The following is a 17274-nucleotide window of genomic DNA, read 5'->3' as shown; positions in this document are numbered from 1 at the left end:
GTAACCCTTTGAGGTAGAAAATAAAACAAGTCAGGGCCCAAGGTGGAGGAAAAACAAGGAAGTCAATGTGGCAGTGTAGATTGGGCAAGAAAGAGTGTAGTGACATTAGCCAGGAGAGGTGTCGTGCGCCTGTAGTCCCAGCTACTCAGGAGGCTGAGACAGGAGGATCGCTTGAGCCTGGAAGTTCGAGGCTGCAGTGAGCTGTGATCGCCCCACTGCACTCCAGCCTGCTCAAAAAAGCAAGATCCCAGCTCTAAAGACAAATAAAAAGGAGAGTGGTGGATTGTCAGGGGTGTCTGGGGCCTATTTTTAAAGTAGAGCCAACAGGCATTGCTGATGGATTGGATGTGAGGTGTGAGAAAAGGCATCAAGAAGCAGCTAGGCCAGGCTCAGCAGTTCACGCCTATAATCCCAGCAGATTGGGAGGCCAAGGCAGGTGGATCACTTGAGCTCAGAAGTTCAAGACCAGCCTGGTCAACATAGGGTGACCCTGCCTCTAAAAAAATTTTTAAAAGCCAGGCATGGTGATGCACACCTGTGGTCCCAACTACTAAGGAGGCTGAGGTAGGAGGATCACGAGCCCAGGAGGTCAAGCCTGCTCCACTGCACTCCAGCCTGAGTGACAGAGCAAGACCATGCCTCAAAGAAAGAACAAGGCTGGTCGTTGTGGCTCACGCCTGTAATGCCAGCACTTTGGGAGGCCGAGGCAAGTGGATCACCCAAGGTCAGTAGGTTGAAACCAGCCTGGCCAACATGGTGAAACCCGTCTCTACTAAAAATACAAAAATTAGCTGGGCTTCATGGCAGGTGCCTGTAATCCCAGCTACTTGGGAGGCTGAGGCAGGAGAATCGCTTAAACTTGGCAAGTGGAGGTTGCAGTGAGTCAAGATCACGCCACTGTACTCCAGCCTGGGCGCCAGAGTGAGACTCTATCTCAAAAAAAAAAAAAAAAAAAAAAACAGCCAGGCACGGTGGCTCACGCCTGTAATCCCAGAACTTTGGGAGGCCAAGGCGGGTGGATCACCCGAGGTCAGGAGTTTGAGACCAGACTGGCCAATATGGCAAAACCCCATCTCTACTAAAAATACAAAAATTAGCTGGGTGTGGTGGCAGGTGTTTGTAATCCCAGCTACTCAGGTGGCTGAGGTGAAATAATCACTTGAACCCAGGAGACGGAGGTTGCAGTGAGCCAAGATTGCGCCATTGCACTACAGCCTGGGCAACAAGCGTGAAACTCCATCTCAAATAAATAAATACGAACAAAAACAAAAGTTCCAATTAAAAAAAAAAGGTTATTGGGCTGAGCACAGTGACGCACACTTGTAATCCCAACATGTTGGGAGGCCAAGTCAGGAGGATCACTTAAGCCCAGGAGTTCAAGACCAGCCTTGGCAACACGGGAAAACCGTATCTCTATTAAAAAAGAAAAATTGATTTTTAGGAAACGATTATTTTTTGAGCTGGGAGATAGCACTGCGTGTTAGTTGGCTGATGGGAATGATCCAGTCAAAATAGTCACTCCTCCTTTTATCATGGTTGATCCCCGCTGTCCTATTTGGGTGACTCACTCGGCATACAGAGAGGACCACATTAGTGCAAAGAGCATGAACTTTACTCACACACTGAGCTGGGTGACACCCCCACTTCCACCACGTGGAGCTGTGTGACCTCCAGCAAGTTAGGGAACCTGCGTGTGTTTCCTCACCAGCGGAATGGAATCACAGTCCTTCCCAGGATGGTTGAGCAAGGGAATGCTCACAAAGCAAAAAGGACGAAACGCTTAGCCCATGGTAGACATCAACATTACAGGAGACTACATCAGCCTGATTCTGGTTTTCCAGAAGTTTCCACATCAAGGCAGATGACCTTTACAGTTTCAGCTTATGCTAACCAGATACAGGCAGCAGCCTCTTAACTGAGCTCACAAAAGGCCAGATGTTTTCAAGGCAGCAGGCCCAAGAGAAGTATATATAATTAGAGTGGGGCGAGTCCTCCTGGAAGCATGGGGTGATGGCAGCCTGGCTGAGATGCGACTGTGATGTAGGTCTGTGTTTGGTAAGGCACGTGCAAGGGCGAGAAGAAAGGAGAGAGCCCATGGGAGGGTTGGAGGGGACGAGAAGCAACTCCTCAAACTCGGTGAAGATTCAGATATGGAAGACGCCACTAGTCTCTGGTGCCCCAGGCATCTAGCAGAGCTCTCAGGAGGGGCATCAAGAGACAGATCCTGTACTCAGTGTGGTTAGCACAGGAGATAAGACAAATGGGACGGCCACATGTGTCACAGAGGCGCTAGGCCCGGGCGAGAGAGTGGAACACAAAAATGTGTCTGCTAACACAGTCTCAAGGTGCTCAGGGACCTCAGGAAGGAGGTAAATGATGTGCTAAGTGCAGCGAATGAAAAGATGCCAAGAGTATGATGGGATTGCAGATCAGGATGCTTAGCCGTGCCTGGGCAGGCAGAATCGTTGGGGGTGGCCACACAGCTGGCTGTATTGCTTTCTAGCTGTGTGCCCTGAGGCAAGTAGTCTCCATTCCAAGCTTATAGTTCCGGGAATCTCAGACTCTGAGTTGGCAGGGTGATAAGAACTCCAAAATTTCAAATGATGATTGCAGAGAAGGTGCTAGATTGCTAAAGACTGAATCAGACCCTCCTAACTGGCAGTGAGAGAAGGCGGTGGAAAGGTCTCCGATTTTTCACAGGGAAGGAGGCAAAAACATTGAATCCTCATACCAATCAGTCAGTGATCACCACATACCTAGCGAGGCCGGCTCTCAGTCAGGCACTGTTGCAGAGGAAGTGGCAGTGGGTCTTCAGCCACAGGCAGTCTGCCCACTCCCAGGGTGCGAAGGCTGGAGGGGCAGACGGTGCGGGGAGTCTTTTTGGAACAGAGCTTTAATTAGCCACAGTTCTGCAGGCGTTTTACGATTTCAAACGGCATTTCTCACCTATCATCTGATCCTTGTAAACTCCCTCATGCATCAGACAGGGCAAGTGTTATTATCCCTACTTTTCAGTGGAGAAACCAGGTCCAGGGAAGCTGAGGACTTGGCTGTCACATAGCTTTTCAGTGGCAGGGATAAAGCTAGCACTGTAGGCTTCTCGTAGCCTGAGTGAAAGCACAGTGTGGTGTGCCACCCCAGGGCAGTTTCAGTGAGCTCTTAATGGAGGCTGGGCTGGGTCTCTGAGCCTTCCTGTTCTCCCCGCATGCCTGGGAGTCACTGGACTGCAAGGGGGGCACCAGGAGTGGTAGGTGCCCTAGGTGGAGAAGCTGTGCCAGGTTACAGAGTGCCACTCCAGAAGCAGAATCTGAATTCCAAAAGGCTTTGGAACAAGAGTGAGGGAAGGCCATCAGGGTAGGAGAGACTCAAAGCCTCAAATAACAAAGAGAAGGGATAAACAAAAGCGCTTCAGAGGAAGAGGAGAGCCCTGTTCTGGATCACGAAGAGGCTCTGGGAACGCCCAGGATGGAGGAGCATGCAGGCCTCCTGCTGGCTCTGGGGCCCTTTCCCTCTTTGGCTCTCAAATTGTCAATGGAGGGGGCCACAGCCCGTGGTCTCTGAGGCGTGTTTCTGACTGGCCTCTGGGCTCCTGACCCAGGTCCCCCTGAAACCAGAATGACCCCTGGATCTTCCCTACAGAGAGCACTCCGGCAGATGGCAGGGAAAAGGCGCCAAGGCCCAGCGTGGGGAGAAGGAGGGCTTTGCCTTTAGAGAAGCATATGAGGAGCAGCTACCCAGCACCAGGCCCCTGCCCTCCCCAGACATCGCTTACCTTAACAGACCACAACTCCATGCAGCAAATCTCCCATTTACAGTGAGGACCCTGAGGCACCACAGTCATTCGGGTCACCCCTGGGGAGCATCTTGTCACTGCCCGTGGCCCCCTTCAATCTGGATCCGGTGCCTCCCTCAAAAAGGGAGGAGTGTGGTAGAGAGACCGTGGGGGCGAGCACCACACAATTTCAAGCGGAAAACTCTTCCTGCTGCTTCCTAGCTGGGGGCCTATCACCTCCCTCCGCCGTGGAAAACTCTTCCTGCCGCTTCCTAGCTGGGGGTCTCTCACCTCCCTCCGCCGTGGAAAACTCTTCCTGCTGCTTCCCAGCTGGGGGTCTATCATCACCTCCCTCCGCCGTGGAAAACTCTCCCTGCCGCTTCCCAGCTGGGGGCCTATCACCTCCCTCCGCCGCGGAAAACTCTTCCTGCCGCTTCCTAGCTGGGGGTCTATCACCTCCCTCCGCCGTGGTCTCCTTACTGTTAGGAGGCCTGCTGCCTGCAACGGTGGCCCGCATGCTTAAATTAATGCACTGGTCGCAGGGTGCCCATTGTGGCCCCAGCAGGATGGAGGAGGCTCCCCTCGATCCTACTGTCTTGTCATTGTGGCAGAGGAATTTGAGCTCAGGACTTACTTCTTTGCCACTGTCCTAGACCCCATTTGCTCTTTCCGACCCGCAGGTTATGCAGGAAGCAGGTCTGTGAGTGCTTGGATCCACGTGGCTCTGACCCTCCCAGCACAGAGAGCCTCAGAGGGTCGCAGTGTGGGCCACCACAGGCCAAGCAGTGCCCACCCTTGACCCTCAGACGGCAGACCACTCCCCCAGCTCTGGCCAGAGCTGCAGGCCATACCAGAGGCCTACGCCCTGGGCGGGCACCCTGGGTGGGCACACAGGGCTGCCATTGTCTGCTCAGCGCCTGGCACCCTCTCGTTTGCATAGCCACGTGAAGAATGCGAGGGAGCAGGCTGGGGACTTGTCCCTTCAGAGGGGGGTTGGGCTGTAGGGGAGGAAGCCAGCAGGGGTCTGCAGCAGGACCCTGCCTTCCCGCAATGTAGTCCAGGAAAGGTGGGTGGGCTACTGGGGACGGAGGGGGCGGCCGGGGGCTGGCAGGAGTGGGAGCAGGGTTGTGACATTCCTCCTGCACCCACGCAGCAGTGGGGCCCAATTGAACGTGAGGGGATTGCTAATGAGGTGGAAGAGAGTTAAACATTCCCCTACTCCTGAGGACTGAGAGACTGGGAGAGAGAAGAGGGAGGTGGGGGTGCTCGGAGGGGGCAGCCTGAACCCCAGGAATGTGCAGAGGCCACTGCTCTGCACCAGGCTGCTCTAGAGCTGGGGGCCAGGGCCCAGTGTTCCAGTCCCAGCGGGAGCTACTAAGCCAGGCAGCAAGGGGATTAAGGGGCTGAGCAATCCGCCTTCCTTCAGGCTGATGCCAGAAGGTCGGGGCTGTCTCCCCAGCTCCCCAGCAGGCCCCTTGCTGGCCGGCAGCCAGCGCTGGCCCAGCCTTGATAGGGCCCCTTTTCTGTCCCCCTCAGATCTCAAAAAGACCCCACAGTACTTATTTCCTGGTCTGGCCTCCCTGATTTTTGGCACACACAGCTCCCAGGTACCCATGACCCCTCTTCCCAACACCCCACCCCTAGCTCAGCCTCCCCACATCCAGCTTCAGAGCCCCTGCCAAAAAGTTATCCGTGACGTCTAACTCTAGTTTTACCTGCTGCAAACTGGCATCCCTTTCCCTTCTGTCCTAAAGTCAAAGGGCAGAAAACCCCAAGGGTTACATCAGCCTTGCAAGAGCGAAGCCCATCCTCCCAGGGCTGGTGTTTGGGTGAGCGATTATCTGAATTTTAGGGCAACCAAATCAGGTTCCTAAAGGGGTTTCCCTGGGGGAAAAGGCCCTGAGGGCAGCTGGGTCATTCCTCTCAGCCCCTCCCTTCCCTATCCCTGGGGAACGGGGCGGGGCAGGGACACCACCTGGGCCATGGGCCGGCCCTCCGCCCCCAGGGGGCTGGGCATGAGCTTTGCTGGGGACCCTGCTCTGGCTTAGGCGGCTGCTGTGGGCGGGCCCTGGCCTTTTCCAGCCCCTGGGCCTCCCCCTGCATTCTGGAGTCCAGAGCCACTGCCTTTGCTCCAGCCGCTGCCGCCCCACCACCTCTCCTTCTCTGCCTCTGACCCTCCTTCTCACTGCTCCCCCTGTCCAGTTGCTCCTCCCACCTGGCCATGACCACAGCCCCTGCTGGGACCCTGGCCCAGCTCTGAGTCCCGGGACCCTCGGTCCCCTCCCCCAGGCCATGGCCAACTCAGGCCTCCAGCTCCTGGGCTACTTCTTGGCCCTGGGTGGCTGGGTGGGCATCATTGCTAGCACAGCCCTGCCGCAGTGGAAGCAGTCTTCCTACGCAGGCGACGCCATCATCACCGCCGTGGGCCTCTATGAAGGGCTCTGGATGTCCTGCGCCTCCCAGAGCACCGGGCAAGTGCAGTGCAAGCTCTACGACTCGCTGCTCGCCCTGGACGGTAGGCCTGAGGCCGGCGGGGTGGGAAGTGGGAGGTGGGAGGTGGGAACAGCAGAGGGGTCTGAAGCAAGCTTTCCTCACAGTCTGCTGTCTGCACTGGGCTCCATCCTCCAGCCCCCACTCTACAATTCCCCACTACTGCCCTGTGCCCATCGACAGTCCAGGCCAGCCTGCCGCCCTGCAGGAGGGGAGGGCTCTAGGGTCTGGCAGCTGTGGGTCCAGATTCCTGCTCTGTCACTGTAACTTTGAACCAGTCACCAAACCTCTTCCCATTGTGATGTTCTCGTCTCCAAAGGGGAATACTAATACCTGTGGCACTCTGAAATGCTCAGTTAAGACCCTTCACCCACTTCTCCCCACACTCAGCAGACAGACACACACTGTACAATGCACATCTGCTCCCCAGTCCTGCTCCCAGGCCTGTGTGCCAGCATATGGGTGCACGCACACGCATGTGAACACACATGCACACGCAGGCACACAAACACGCTCGTGCACATGCATGCACCGACAGGTGCGTCTGCATGCAGTGCCTCTCCTTCTGGGGTGTGGAGTTGAGCCTGACAGGCACCGCCGAAGCTCTAACTCGGGTGGAGGTGATCCACCTGCAATCTGCCCAGGACCCCCCAGGGCAATCTGCTCCCCATGGGAGCTGGGAGCAGAGCGGCCATCAACCAGCCCCATTGTGCCAGTTCAGGCTGGTCAGTTCAGGCAGGTCGTCTAGCCTCGCTGAGGGACCCAGGTCTCCTGAACGCCCCCCCCGGGCCCAGGCCGGACCCACGCACCCATGAAGAGGCAAGCTTCTAGCTGCCATGGGCAGAGGGGAAAGTGACCGTTGTCTGAATGGCTGCTGGGGAGGGGTTGCTGCGGAGCTCAGGCTGAGTTGAGCTGGGCCTCAGATGCCCCCAGCTCTTCCATCTACCAAAGCTGAGGGGACCCTGGAGCTGCCCTCAGCTGCTTGGGAGGATGGGTCAAGCCCAAGAGGGAGTCCCCAGGCCAGAAAGCAACAGCAGAGTGAATCATACCACCAGAAAAGCCTGCAAGGGCGAGCAGACTCTACCCCCACACCCTGTCCTCCTGACGCAGGCTGTCACTCCTCACTATCCCACACCTGCCAGCAGTTGGTCTGATCTGCAGGCCAGCTCCTACTCAAGCCTCTGTCAAGCTGGGCTCCTTCCACCAACCCCAGGCACCGACCCAACCCCCATCCCTGCCAGCCCGACTCAGTGTCACCCTGCCCACCCTAGGTCACATCCAATCAGCGCGGGCCCTGATGGTGGTGGCTGTGCTCCTGGGCTTCGTGGCCATGGTCCTCAGCGTAGTTGGCATGAAGTGCACACGGGTGGGAGACAGCAACCCCATTGCCAAGGGCCGTGTCGCCATCGCCGGGGGAGCCCTCTTCATCCTGGCAGGTGAGTGCCCCTCACTCCTCCACAATCACAGCCATGGCAGGCAGCCCCAGCCCCAGTGGCCTCGGGGGACCAGAGCAGAGCTGAGCGCCCCTCTGCTTTGTCCTTAGGCCTCTGCACTTTGACTGCCGTCTCGTGGTATGCCACCCTGGTGACCCAGGAGTTCTTCAACCCAAGCACACCTGTCAATGCCAGGTGGGTGCCAGGGCTTGGGTCTTTTGCTTCACCTCCTCTGGGACCACTGACCTTTGTCCACTGGATCACCTGGCGGGGGAAGTGGGGGACAGGGTCCAGCTGCTGTCCCAGAAGCTTTAAATGGGGGCGCCAGGAGTAGTGTGCTGGGGCCTCCATAGGGGCGGGAAGCCTTTGATGGGCCCCCAGGTGCAGCAAGGACTCTCTAAGGACCTAAGTGCCCTGACTCTGGGTTTCAATCCCACCTCTGGCCAGGTGCAGTGGCTCACGCCTGTAATCTCAGCACTTTGGGAGGCCAAGGTGGGTGGATCACCTGAGGTCAGGAGTTGAAGACCAGCCTGGCCAACATGGTGAAACCCCATCTCTACTAAAAATACAAAAATTATCTGGGCGTGGTGGCGGGCGCCTGTAATCTCAGCTACTTGGGAGGCAGAGGAGGCAGGAGAATAGCTTGAACCCGGGAGGCGAAAGTTGCAGTGAGCCGAGATCATGCCACTGCACTCCAGTCTGAGTGACAGAGTGAGATGCTGTCTCAAAAAAATCAAACGATCAATCAATCAATCCCAGCTGTGCATGCACTGTGTCACCTGGGCAAGTTACTTAATCTTTCTGTGCCTAGTTTCCTCCTCTGTAAAATGGGGCTAGAAACTGAGCACCAGTTCACGCATGGTTGTCCGTATCCAGCAAGACGCAGGTGAGGGTGTGGCATTTCTGCTGGTGGCAGCAGGGCTGAGATGACTTCCTGGAGGAGGCAGCAGTTATTCTGAGCCAGGAAGAAACTTGAGAATAAGGGCAGATCGTGGAGGGCCTTGCAACCATAGGAAGATTTTGTTCCTCATCTGAGTGGAGGCAGCGGCAGTCCCTCTGGCTGTGATGTGCAGAATGGTGGGGAGGGAGTGACACCAGGAAGGCGGCTGTCCCAAAGGTCTGAGCAGAGGGTTTGGGGCGCCAGGGAGGGAGCAGTAGAGAGCAGGCTGATATTCAGGAGATAACCAGGACTTGTAAGGCTGTGGGCATGGGAACGGAAGGGGATGCTCTGCAAAGGGCCTGGGCCTACCTTGGCTCATCCCTCACTTCTCAACCTAGCCAGGAGCAGAGAATGGGACAGTCTCAAACCTAGACATCCCAGTGGGCTTTGGGCCTTGGAGTGGAGAGAGGATGAGAAAAGATGCCTGGGCTGTTGCAATCGGGAGGGATCCCTGGAGGAGGCAGAGATGTGGAGAGGGGAGGGGAGGGAGGAGATCTCAGGTACAAGGTTTGTTCCCTGGGCGGCAGCTGCAGCCACAAAATCTGCCAAGCAAGGTCCAGCTTAGGCATGTCAGGATAGGACTCGGCCCCCGATCCTTTCAACAGTCCCCAATGCCACTTGGGCTGCCAGGCCCTGTGCTGGGTCCTGGGGACACTAATGGCTCTGTCTGCCCTCAAGGGGCTTCCCAGGGGGCCGGACAAGCAAGGGGCTGAGGCCTCCTGAAGAAAGCATGGCAGTGGAGTCACGCAAGGGGCAGTGTGAACACAGAGGATGTCAAGGAAAGACCCCACGAGAAGGAGGCATCTGAACTGGGCTCTGAAGGCAGAGAAGGAACTGGGGAGGCACAGGAGTGGCAGGCTGGGGGGCTTGATGCCCCAGGAGGGGGTGCCTTGTGCAAAGGCACTAAGGCAGTGAGACCCAAGATCGGGGCTGGACTGGCCAGCAGGGCCTGGGTGTGGAGAGCCCAGAGTGCCTTCTCCAGAGGGCAGCGGGAGCAGTCCTGGCTGGGAGTTCTGTGGGCCTGACTGTGACTGGGAAGAAAGATGGCAGGGATTGCCCCACTCCTCCCGCGCAGACCTCTCAGGCCCTCCCATGCCCCCTCCACTGGCCGGATCAGGAAATGAGCCCAAGGTTGCCCAGAGCAGGAGCTAGAGGCCAAGCCTCTGGCCTTCACGCCCACCCTGGCCGGGTCACCCTGTGTGGTGTGGATCTTCTGGGCTGGCGGGAGGCAGAAAGGAAGAGCATTCACCTCAGTTTATCTGGACACATGGAAGAGGTCGTGCGGCTCCAGCCTCCAGCTCCACACACTCTGCCCTTCCTCTGCCAGGGCAGGGACTGGGAACAACCTGAGGCAGCAGCCGCACCTGATGCCATTCTCCCTACCCCTTGCAGGTATGAATTTGGCCCAGCCCTGTTTGTGGGCTGGGCCTCAGCTGGCCTGGCCGTGCTGGGGGGCTCCTTCCTCTGCTGCACGTGCCCGGAGCCAGAGAGACCCAACAGCAGCCCGCAGCCCTATCGGCCTGGACCCTCTGCTGCTGCCCGAGAGTACGTCTGAGCTCCTCCTGCCCTGGCCAGCCCCCCACCCGGTGGCCCCCTCGTCCAGCATCCAGCCAGCCTCGCAGCACCCTGGGCAGGGCCACTGCGGCATAGGATGGGCATAGGTGCTCTGAGTAGCTTGTCCTCAACGCAAGCACCCACCTTGCAATCTGAGACCCAGATCCTCAGAGAGACCAGAGGCAGGACCCAGCCCCCAGGCACACACACGGATGCAGGTCCAGGCACGGTCCTGTCTGCACAGCCTGGTGGGCACCAGCATGCATCCCTGGAGACAGGCCCTCAGGCACCAGCCCGGCTGTTTACTCACTGAAGAGCCGCGAGGGTGTCTGCTATGTGCTGGGCCCTGGAGTTACAGCAGTGGCCAAGAAGTACCTTAGTACCCAGGTCCTTGGGGTGAGCAGAAACCTTCACCCTCCCCAGTCCCATGGGCTCCTCACAGCAACCCCACAAGGGCAGTGCCGGGATGCTGAACGTTCACACGAGGACAGGGAGGGTCTGAGTTTAGGTCTCAGGTTCTTCCGGTGCACCCAGGGCTGGGGGCTACCCACACAGATGGCTAGGTCGGACCACGGCGCCCCCGCCCCCGGGAATGGGCCCCAGGCAGGGCTGCTGTGAGGGCCAAGGTCTCGCCATGCTGGCCAGTACCCATGTCCAGGCCTGAATGCACAGCCCCTGTCCTCGACCCCACAGCTCACTCCACTAACCAGCTCTCTCTCTTTTGACTTTCAGACCAGTTGTTAAATTGCCCGCCTCCGCCAAGGGCCCCCTGGGTGTGTAATGTCCAGTCCCCAGCCAGGCTCTGTCCCCTGCCATACCTAGACTCTGTGTTTCATATTTTTTGGAAAGAGAAGTGAACATCCAGCCCCAATCATGGTGTCATTCAGTCTGTCCTCGGCGTGACTTGGACGGGGCCTGGGTCAGAGTGGTCAGTGCTGACCCCTGGGGCTCTTGGGCAGAAAGATGAGGAGACAGAGGTCCAGGGTGGGTTACACAGCACATCCAAGGCTGAGCAGGAGACAATTCAGGGCTCCTACCCCCTGTCTAGGGAACCCCCTCCCAAGCCTGGCCTTGGCCTTGGCTCGAGGTCCTCCTTGATGGGAGACCCCACCCACTCCTGGAGGCTGCCTCTGAGGCCTGGCCCAGCTCTGGGAGCAGGCCCCTGGGTCACGGAGCCCCTGGTGTGGAAAGAGGCCCCAAGGTAGTAAACCCTGCCCCTGTTACTGTGCTCCAGAGACCTCCTAAGGGAAGGGACAGTTCCTGGAAGGCCCTCCAGCTGGATGCTGGGGATCAGAGATAGATGAGGGAACACAGTGTAGGAGCTCCCTATGTAGAAAAGGGAATGTGGGGAGGGCGTTAGGAGCTTGCGGGCATCAGGACTGTCCTGAGCAAGGTCTGCAGCCCCCAGCTCTGCTCACCCCGAATCCTGCCCCTTGTTTCCACACCTACCATTCTTCCTCTCCTGATCCCCAGCATCCAGCTGAGGTCCAAGGTATTTTCCTAGAACCAGAGTGGGGAGGGGACAGCCTGAGGCTGCCCAGAGACTGTGGCTGGAACTGCTTGCTGCACCCAGCAGTACTGTCAGAGTTAGAAGGGCTTTTGGTCTTGAAGTCCAGGTACCATCCCCGCTTAGTATAGAGGGGGAAGGGCCGGAGAGGAATGTAGGGAAACCAGCCCAGGTCAGTCCCAAGGCCAGAGTCCTTTGTCCTACATCTCCCGGAACCAAAGTGTGCCAGCCCCGCCCCTCATGCTCAGACCTCTCCCACTCCAAACCCTCTCCAGTGTATCCAAGTCTCTTTGGCCACTGCATAGCAGGCTTCTGGGGAGAGCATCCATCACAGAACCTCCCCTTCCCTGCTATGCACCTTCCTTGGCCAGCCCCATTCTGGCCTCCACCACCTGCCTTGTGACCACATCTCCCACCAAGTCCCCAGATCTTAAGAACGCCGCTCGGCTTCTCCTTCGAGCTTGACTCTGAGAGGGAAAGTGATGGAAACCAAGTCGGATGAGATGACTGCCACGTACACTGCAGTCGAGGGCAGGGGCAGGAGGAATGACACAAATGGCAGGGAGCTGCTGGGGGACTGACCCCTCAGCGCCTGGCCTGGCCGGCCCTGCACATCCACCGGGGCACCACAGGGTCTTGTCCAGTCTCTGGTCAGAGGGTGTGGCCACCCGACCCTAAATAGGCTCCCCAGAGTCCTGCCTCCCTAATCATGAATGATAACTGCAAAAGTTTTCCTCTGGGTGCCTGAAGCTACAGTGCAATGGTTCCCAACCCTGCGTGCACATTCAAGTCACCTGGGGGCGACGCCCAGGCTCCAACCGCAGACACTCTGACTTCATTGGTCCGGGTGGACCTGCCATCAGAGGTCAGGTAGCTCCTCAGGGGACTGTAGTGTGTGGTCAGCACTGAGGGCTCCTCTATGAGGCCTCAAGCCCAGGTCTCTGTGAGGCCTGCAGACGGAGAAAAGAACCCACAAGAAAAGAGGTGGAGTCCAGGTGTGGTGGCTCATGCTAGTAATCCTAGCACTTTGGGAGGCCAAGGTGGGTAGATACCTGAGGTCAGGAGTTCGAGACCAGCCTGGCCGATATGGTGAAACCCTGTCTCTACTAAAAATACAAAAATTAGCTAGCTGTGGTGGTGGGCAGCTGTAATCTCAGCTACTTGGGAGGCTAAGGCAGGAAAATCGCTTGAACTCGGGAGGTGGAGGTTGCAGTGAGCCGAGATCACACCACTGCACTCCAGGCTGGGCGACAGAGCGAGACTCCATCTCAAAAGAAAAAAAAAAGAAGAAGAAGAAAAAAAAAAGAGATGGGTAGAGGAAGCCCCAGCTCACTCCTGCCTTTCCCGATACCAGGCTGTTCTGTGACATGACCACATCTTTCCAATCAATTCCCCTTTTGGCTGAAAAAACATTGAGTTTGAGTCCTGTCCCACACAGCCAGAAGAGCCCTGCCTAACAGGATTTGGAACCTGGAAACTCAGCGCAGCCTTGCGGAGTCCTGTTGTATGGTGCCAGCGGAGCAGGGATGGGATCATCCTCCTATTCTAGGCTGGGTGTTGGGCAATCCTTGCTATTTGGTCATGAAGCAGCTGGCCAGGAAACCACACGTCATTCTCTCTTGAGCTTCAGGGTCCAATGGAGAATGCCGGGATAGAGTGCGCTGGCTCCTTCTTGTGGGTTTCAGGGACAGACTGCAAGAGAGACAAGATACATGCAAGTGGCGGGGGGCGGTGGGGGCGCTGGAGGGGGTGCCTGACGGCAGAGTAGGAACAAGCTTCAGTCTGTTCCTTTGTTAGGGGAAGCCCTTTCTGCCTATAGCCAGGGATTGGAGAGGCAGAGGGTCAGAGAACCACACCTCGCTGAATTGAACAACCAATTAATACACTGATTTAAAATGTTGTGAGATCCTGGCAATGGGAAGATATTTGGGAAAAAACTAGAGGAATTTGAAGCTAAAAGACTTTGAGATGCCTGGTCCCACAGGCTTCTCCTGAAGCAAACCCACTCCCATATCTACAAGGCCACCTGAGCTGCCAACCAGAGGCAGGGCCGATAATCCAGGCTTCATGTCCAGGCTGTTGTTTACTGTCCTAACCTTAAGGCTACAGGACTGGGGAGAGACCCAGGAAGGTAGGGCTCAGACTCAAAAGGCATGATTCTAAAGCTTTTGCCTTATTCTAGAGCATTGTGTACTAGCAAACAGAGTCCCCCCACCCCGAGAAGGAAATTGGCAGGCCATAAAATACGGTTGTAGGATGAATACACCCATGTACTCAGCCCCAGGGCCAAGGAACACAGCAACATAAGGTGTTCAGCAAAAAGGAGTGAACCTGAGCCACCGGAGGAGCTGACCAGGAAAATCAGCTACTGCTTGGGAAGAGGCTCAAAAACCGTGCAGCTGAGAATACAGCCTATGGACTGACTATTAGATTATGAAGGAGTTATTGCCGGGCGCGATGGCTCACACCTGTAATCCCAGCATTTTGGGAGGCCGAGGTGGGCGGATCATGAGGTCAGGAGATCGACCATCCTGGCTAACACGGTGAAACCCCGTCTCTACTAAAAACACAAAAAACTAGCCAGGCGAGGTGGTGGGCGCCTGTAGTCCCAGCTACTTGGGAGGCTGAGGCAGGAGAATGGCGTGAACCCGGGAGGAGGAGCTTGCAGTGAGCGGAGATCGTACCACTGCACTCCAGTCTGGGCAACAGCGTGAGACTCCGTCTCAAAAAAAAAAAAAAAAAAAAACGATTATCAAGGAGTTATTGTTAATTTTGTGTTAGAAGTATTGTTAGTTTTGTGTGATAATGATACTGTTTTTTTGTTTGTTTCTTATTATTCTTATCTGGTAGAGGTGCATGCTGAAATGATATAATGGTTGCATTTGCTTTCAAATAACAAAGAAAAAGTTCAGAGGCAGCGAAAGTTATAAAAAAAGATTGGTGAATCCCAGTGGTACTTAGGGGTTCTCCTTGTGTATGTTCATAAATTAAAAAAATAAAAAATTTAAAAATACCTCTAAGGTTTGCTGGTTTTATCACGTAATAGAATCCTCCTGACCAGGGGAGTAAGAATGATGGACACCCCAGAGATTTGCTACTCAAAGCACAGTCCTCAGATGGCAGCAATGCATCACCTGGAATCATTAGAAATGCAGATTTGCAGGCCCTGCCCCAGACCCCGTGACTCAGACGTGGCATTTTAACAAGCTCTCCAGGTGATTGAGACACAGTGAAGTTTGAGAAACACTGATGCAGCTGGTGAGAGCTGTGTGGTGCTTCTCCTTTTTGAGGGGAGAATTTCAACGGACCTTATCCTGTTTTCCTCCATCATTTGCATATTAGGTATATTGAAAGTGGTTCATTTTATGATTTTTGTCTAGAGCTGGCAAATTATGAGGAGCTACAACTAAGCATGATCCAGGCCAGGTGGGTGGCTCACACCTGTAATCCCAGCACTTTGGGAGGCCGAGGTAAGACGATTGTTTGAGGCCAGAAGTTTGAGACTAGCCTGTGCAACAACCCTGTTTCAGTTATTTAAAATTTAAAAACATTTATTTAAAAAACAAAAGTTAGCCAGGTGTGGTGGTGTGCACCTGTAATCCCAGCACTTTGGGAGGCCAAGGCGGGTGGATCACCCGAGGTCAGGAGTTCGAGACCAGCCTGGCCAACGTAGTGAAACCTCGTCTCTATTGAAAATATGAAAATTAGCCAGGCGTGCTGCCAGGTGGCTGTAATCCCAGCTGCTCGGAAGGCTGAGGCAGGAGAATTGTTGGAACCTGGGAGGCGGAGGTTGCAGTTAGCTGAGATCATGACATTGCATTCCAGCCTGGGTGACGGAGCGAGACTCTGTCTCAAAACAAAAAAAAAACAAAATAGATACAGGCAAAATTTCAAATGAAGACAGGCAACACCCAAAGTAGTACTTCCCAATTTTTTCTTCTCATCAAACACATAAAAATATATTTTGTTCAGCTTATGAAAATACTGCAGGCAATTTCATTCTGGCCAACCCTCCTGTTGAAAACAACTAAAAATGGGTGAAGTGTAAAAAATTCTTCAAAGCATCAAAGAGCTGACAAGGATCCTATGGAATCACCAAGTCAAAGCCTCAGGAGCTTTTCCTCTCCCTCTCAGCCACATGGTGGCCCACGAGGTCACCACAACGCTGAGGAGTGGTTGGCTGGCATGGCTGGAGATTAGTTACATATAAGGGGATTAAACAAACATGTAAATATACTGAAGAAAATGGGAGCCAGGCTTCCAAAGATGGAAAGGGGGAAAACTAGAGTAAATTCTGTGGTGTTGGATTCAAATTGGGGGTATCTGGATGAACTTGTGGTTTTTAACATATGTAGATACATATTGAAATAAATACAGGGGTGTGTGTGTGTGTGTGTGTGCACGTGTGATGCATATACATGCATGTATCTATGAGCCGTACCCCCTAGGAAGGCCTAGCAGTAATGATACCCCAGTAGCAATGGGCACACCTAAGCCACTAAGCCATAGCTTGGTTTCTGAATACCATTCTCCACTAAAAGTTATCAGGCTCCAAGGAAAAATGACTGATTTCAGAATTGGAGTAGAGAAAGTACAAAAGAAACTTGGAGCATCTCCGTATTCCAGAAGCAAAAAGTGCTCAAGAATGATGATAATATGTCTAAAGGATCCAGAAGCTGGATTAAAGGTGGTCCCACTTGCTTTATCTGGGACAATTTGAGCATCAAAATAAATAATAATAATGAATAATAGGTTTCAACTCACTGGATACAAATAAGAATCTACTAGTCCTTACCAATTTGAATAAGTGGGGGAAAAGAAAAAGTTCTACCGTACAGTAAAATGACTATATGAATAACTTATTAACAAATAAGTAAAAATCATGACTTTATAGTGATGAAACATAGCAGACATATATATTTTTTTTAAGACAGAGTTTCACTCTCGTTGCCCAGGCTGGAGTGCAATTGCGTGATCTCAGCTCACTGCAACCTCCGCCTCCCAGGTTCAAGCAATTTTCCTGCCTCAGATTCTTGAGTAGCTGGGATTACAGGCATGTGCCACCACGCCCAGATAATTTCATATTTTTAGTAGAGACAGGGTTTCTCCATGTTGGTCAGGCTGGTCTCGAACTCCCGACCTCAGGTGATCTGCCCGCCTCGGCCTCCCGAAGTCCTGGGATTACAGGTGTGAGCCACCAGGCCTGGCCAACACATATCTTAATCAAGTGATAAGAGTTACTACCAGGAATGGGACAAATCGAAACAGATGCCCCTTGCTGGAGTGCATGGAGAAGAACACAGCACAGCATCATTTGCACGATATTCCTGCTATAGGTGCATAACCTGAATCAATCATGAAGAGACAGAAAAACACAATTAGGACTGTTTTATAAAATCACTGGCCTGTACCCTTCAAAACTGTCAAAGCTAAGAACCACAAGGAAAGACTGAGGAGATATTACAGCAAAATGCAGTGAGTCATCCTGGATTGGATTCTGGACCTATAAAGGACATATTGGGATGACCAGTGAAACTGGAATGATAGCTGTGGTTTAGATGGTAGTATAACAGCAAAG

The 17274-nt window shown here is 54.5% G+C and overlaps 1 protein-coding gene across 2 annotated transcripts; it reads left to right on the top strand.

Annotated features, from left to right (window-relative positions):
* The first annotated feature begins 5879 nt into the window (after positions 1-5879).
* CLDN19 (claudin 19) lies at positions 5880-11060 on the top strand. 2 transcript variants are annotated; one of them, XM_025404069.1, is made up of 5 exons: positions 5880-6287; positions 7534-7698; positions 7806-7890; positions 10028-10180; positions 10922-11060. In XM_025404069.1, exons 1-5 carry the CDS (start codon positions 6065-6067, stop codon positions 10968-10970), a joined length of 675 nt encoding a protein of 224 aa, XP_025259854.1. In that variant the 5' UTR covers positions 5880-6064; the 3' UTR covers positions 10971-11060. The 2 variants fall into 2 exon arrangements, with proteins under 2 accessions (XP_025259854.1, XP_025259862.1); XM_025404077.1 differs by lacking the exon at positions 7806-7890 and having other exon boundaries at positions 10028-11060.
* The last annotated feature ends 6214 nt before the right edge of the window (positions 11061-17274 follow it).

Source organism: Theropithecus gelada, chromosome 1, assembly GCF_003255815.1.
Source record: "Theropithecus gelada isolate Dixy chromosome 1, Tgel_1.0, whole genome shotgun sequence".
Lineage (NCBI taxonomy): Eukaryota > Metazoa > Chordata > Mammalia > Primates > Cercopithecidae > Theropithecus > Theropithecus gelada.
The sequence above is the reverse complement of the archived record's forward strand: the minus strand, read 5'-3'. Positions and strand labels throughout refer to the sequence as shown.

Bases quoted from the DNA above. Each gene is read 5' to 3' on its own strand.
- CLDN19 (XM_025404069.1), top strand. From the start codon at position 6,065: ATGGCCAACTCAGGCCTCCAGCTCCTGGGCTACTTCTTGGCCCTGGGT. The intron at 6,288-7,533 runs GTAGGCCTGAGG...TGCCCACCCTAG, and splicing joins CTCGCTGCTCGCCCTGGACG to GTCACATCCAATCAGCGCGG. The intron at 7,891-10,027 runs GTGGGTGCCAGG...TACCCCTTGCAG, and splicing joins AGCACACCTGTCAATGCCAG to GTATGAATTTGGCCCAGCCC.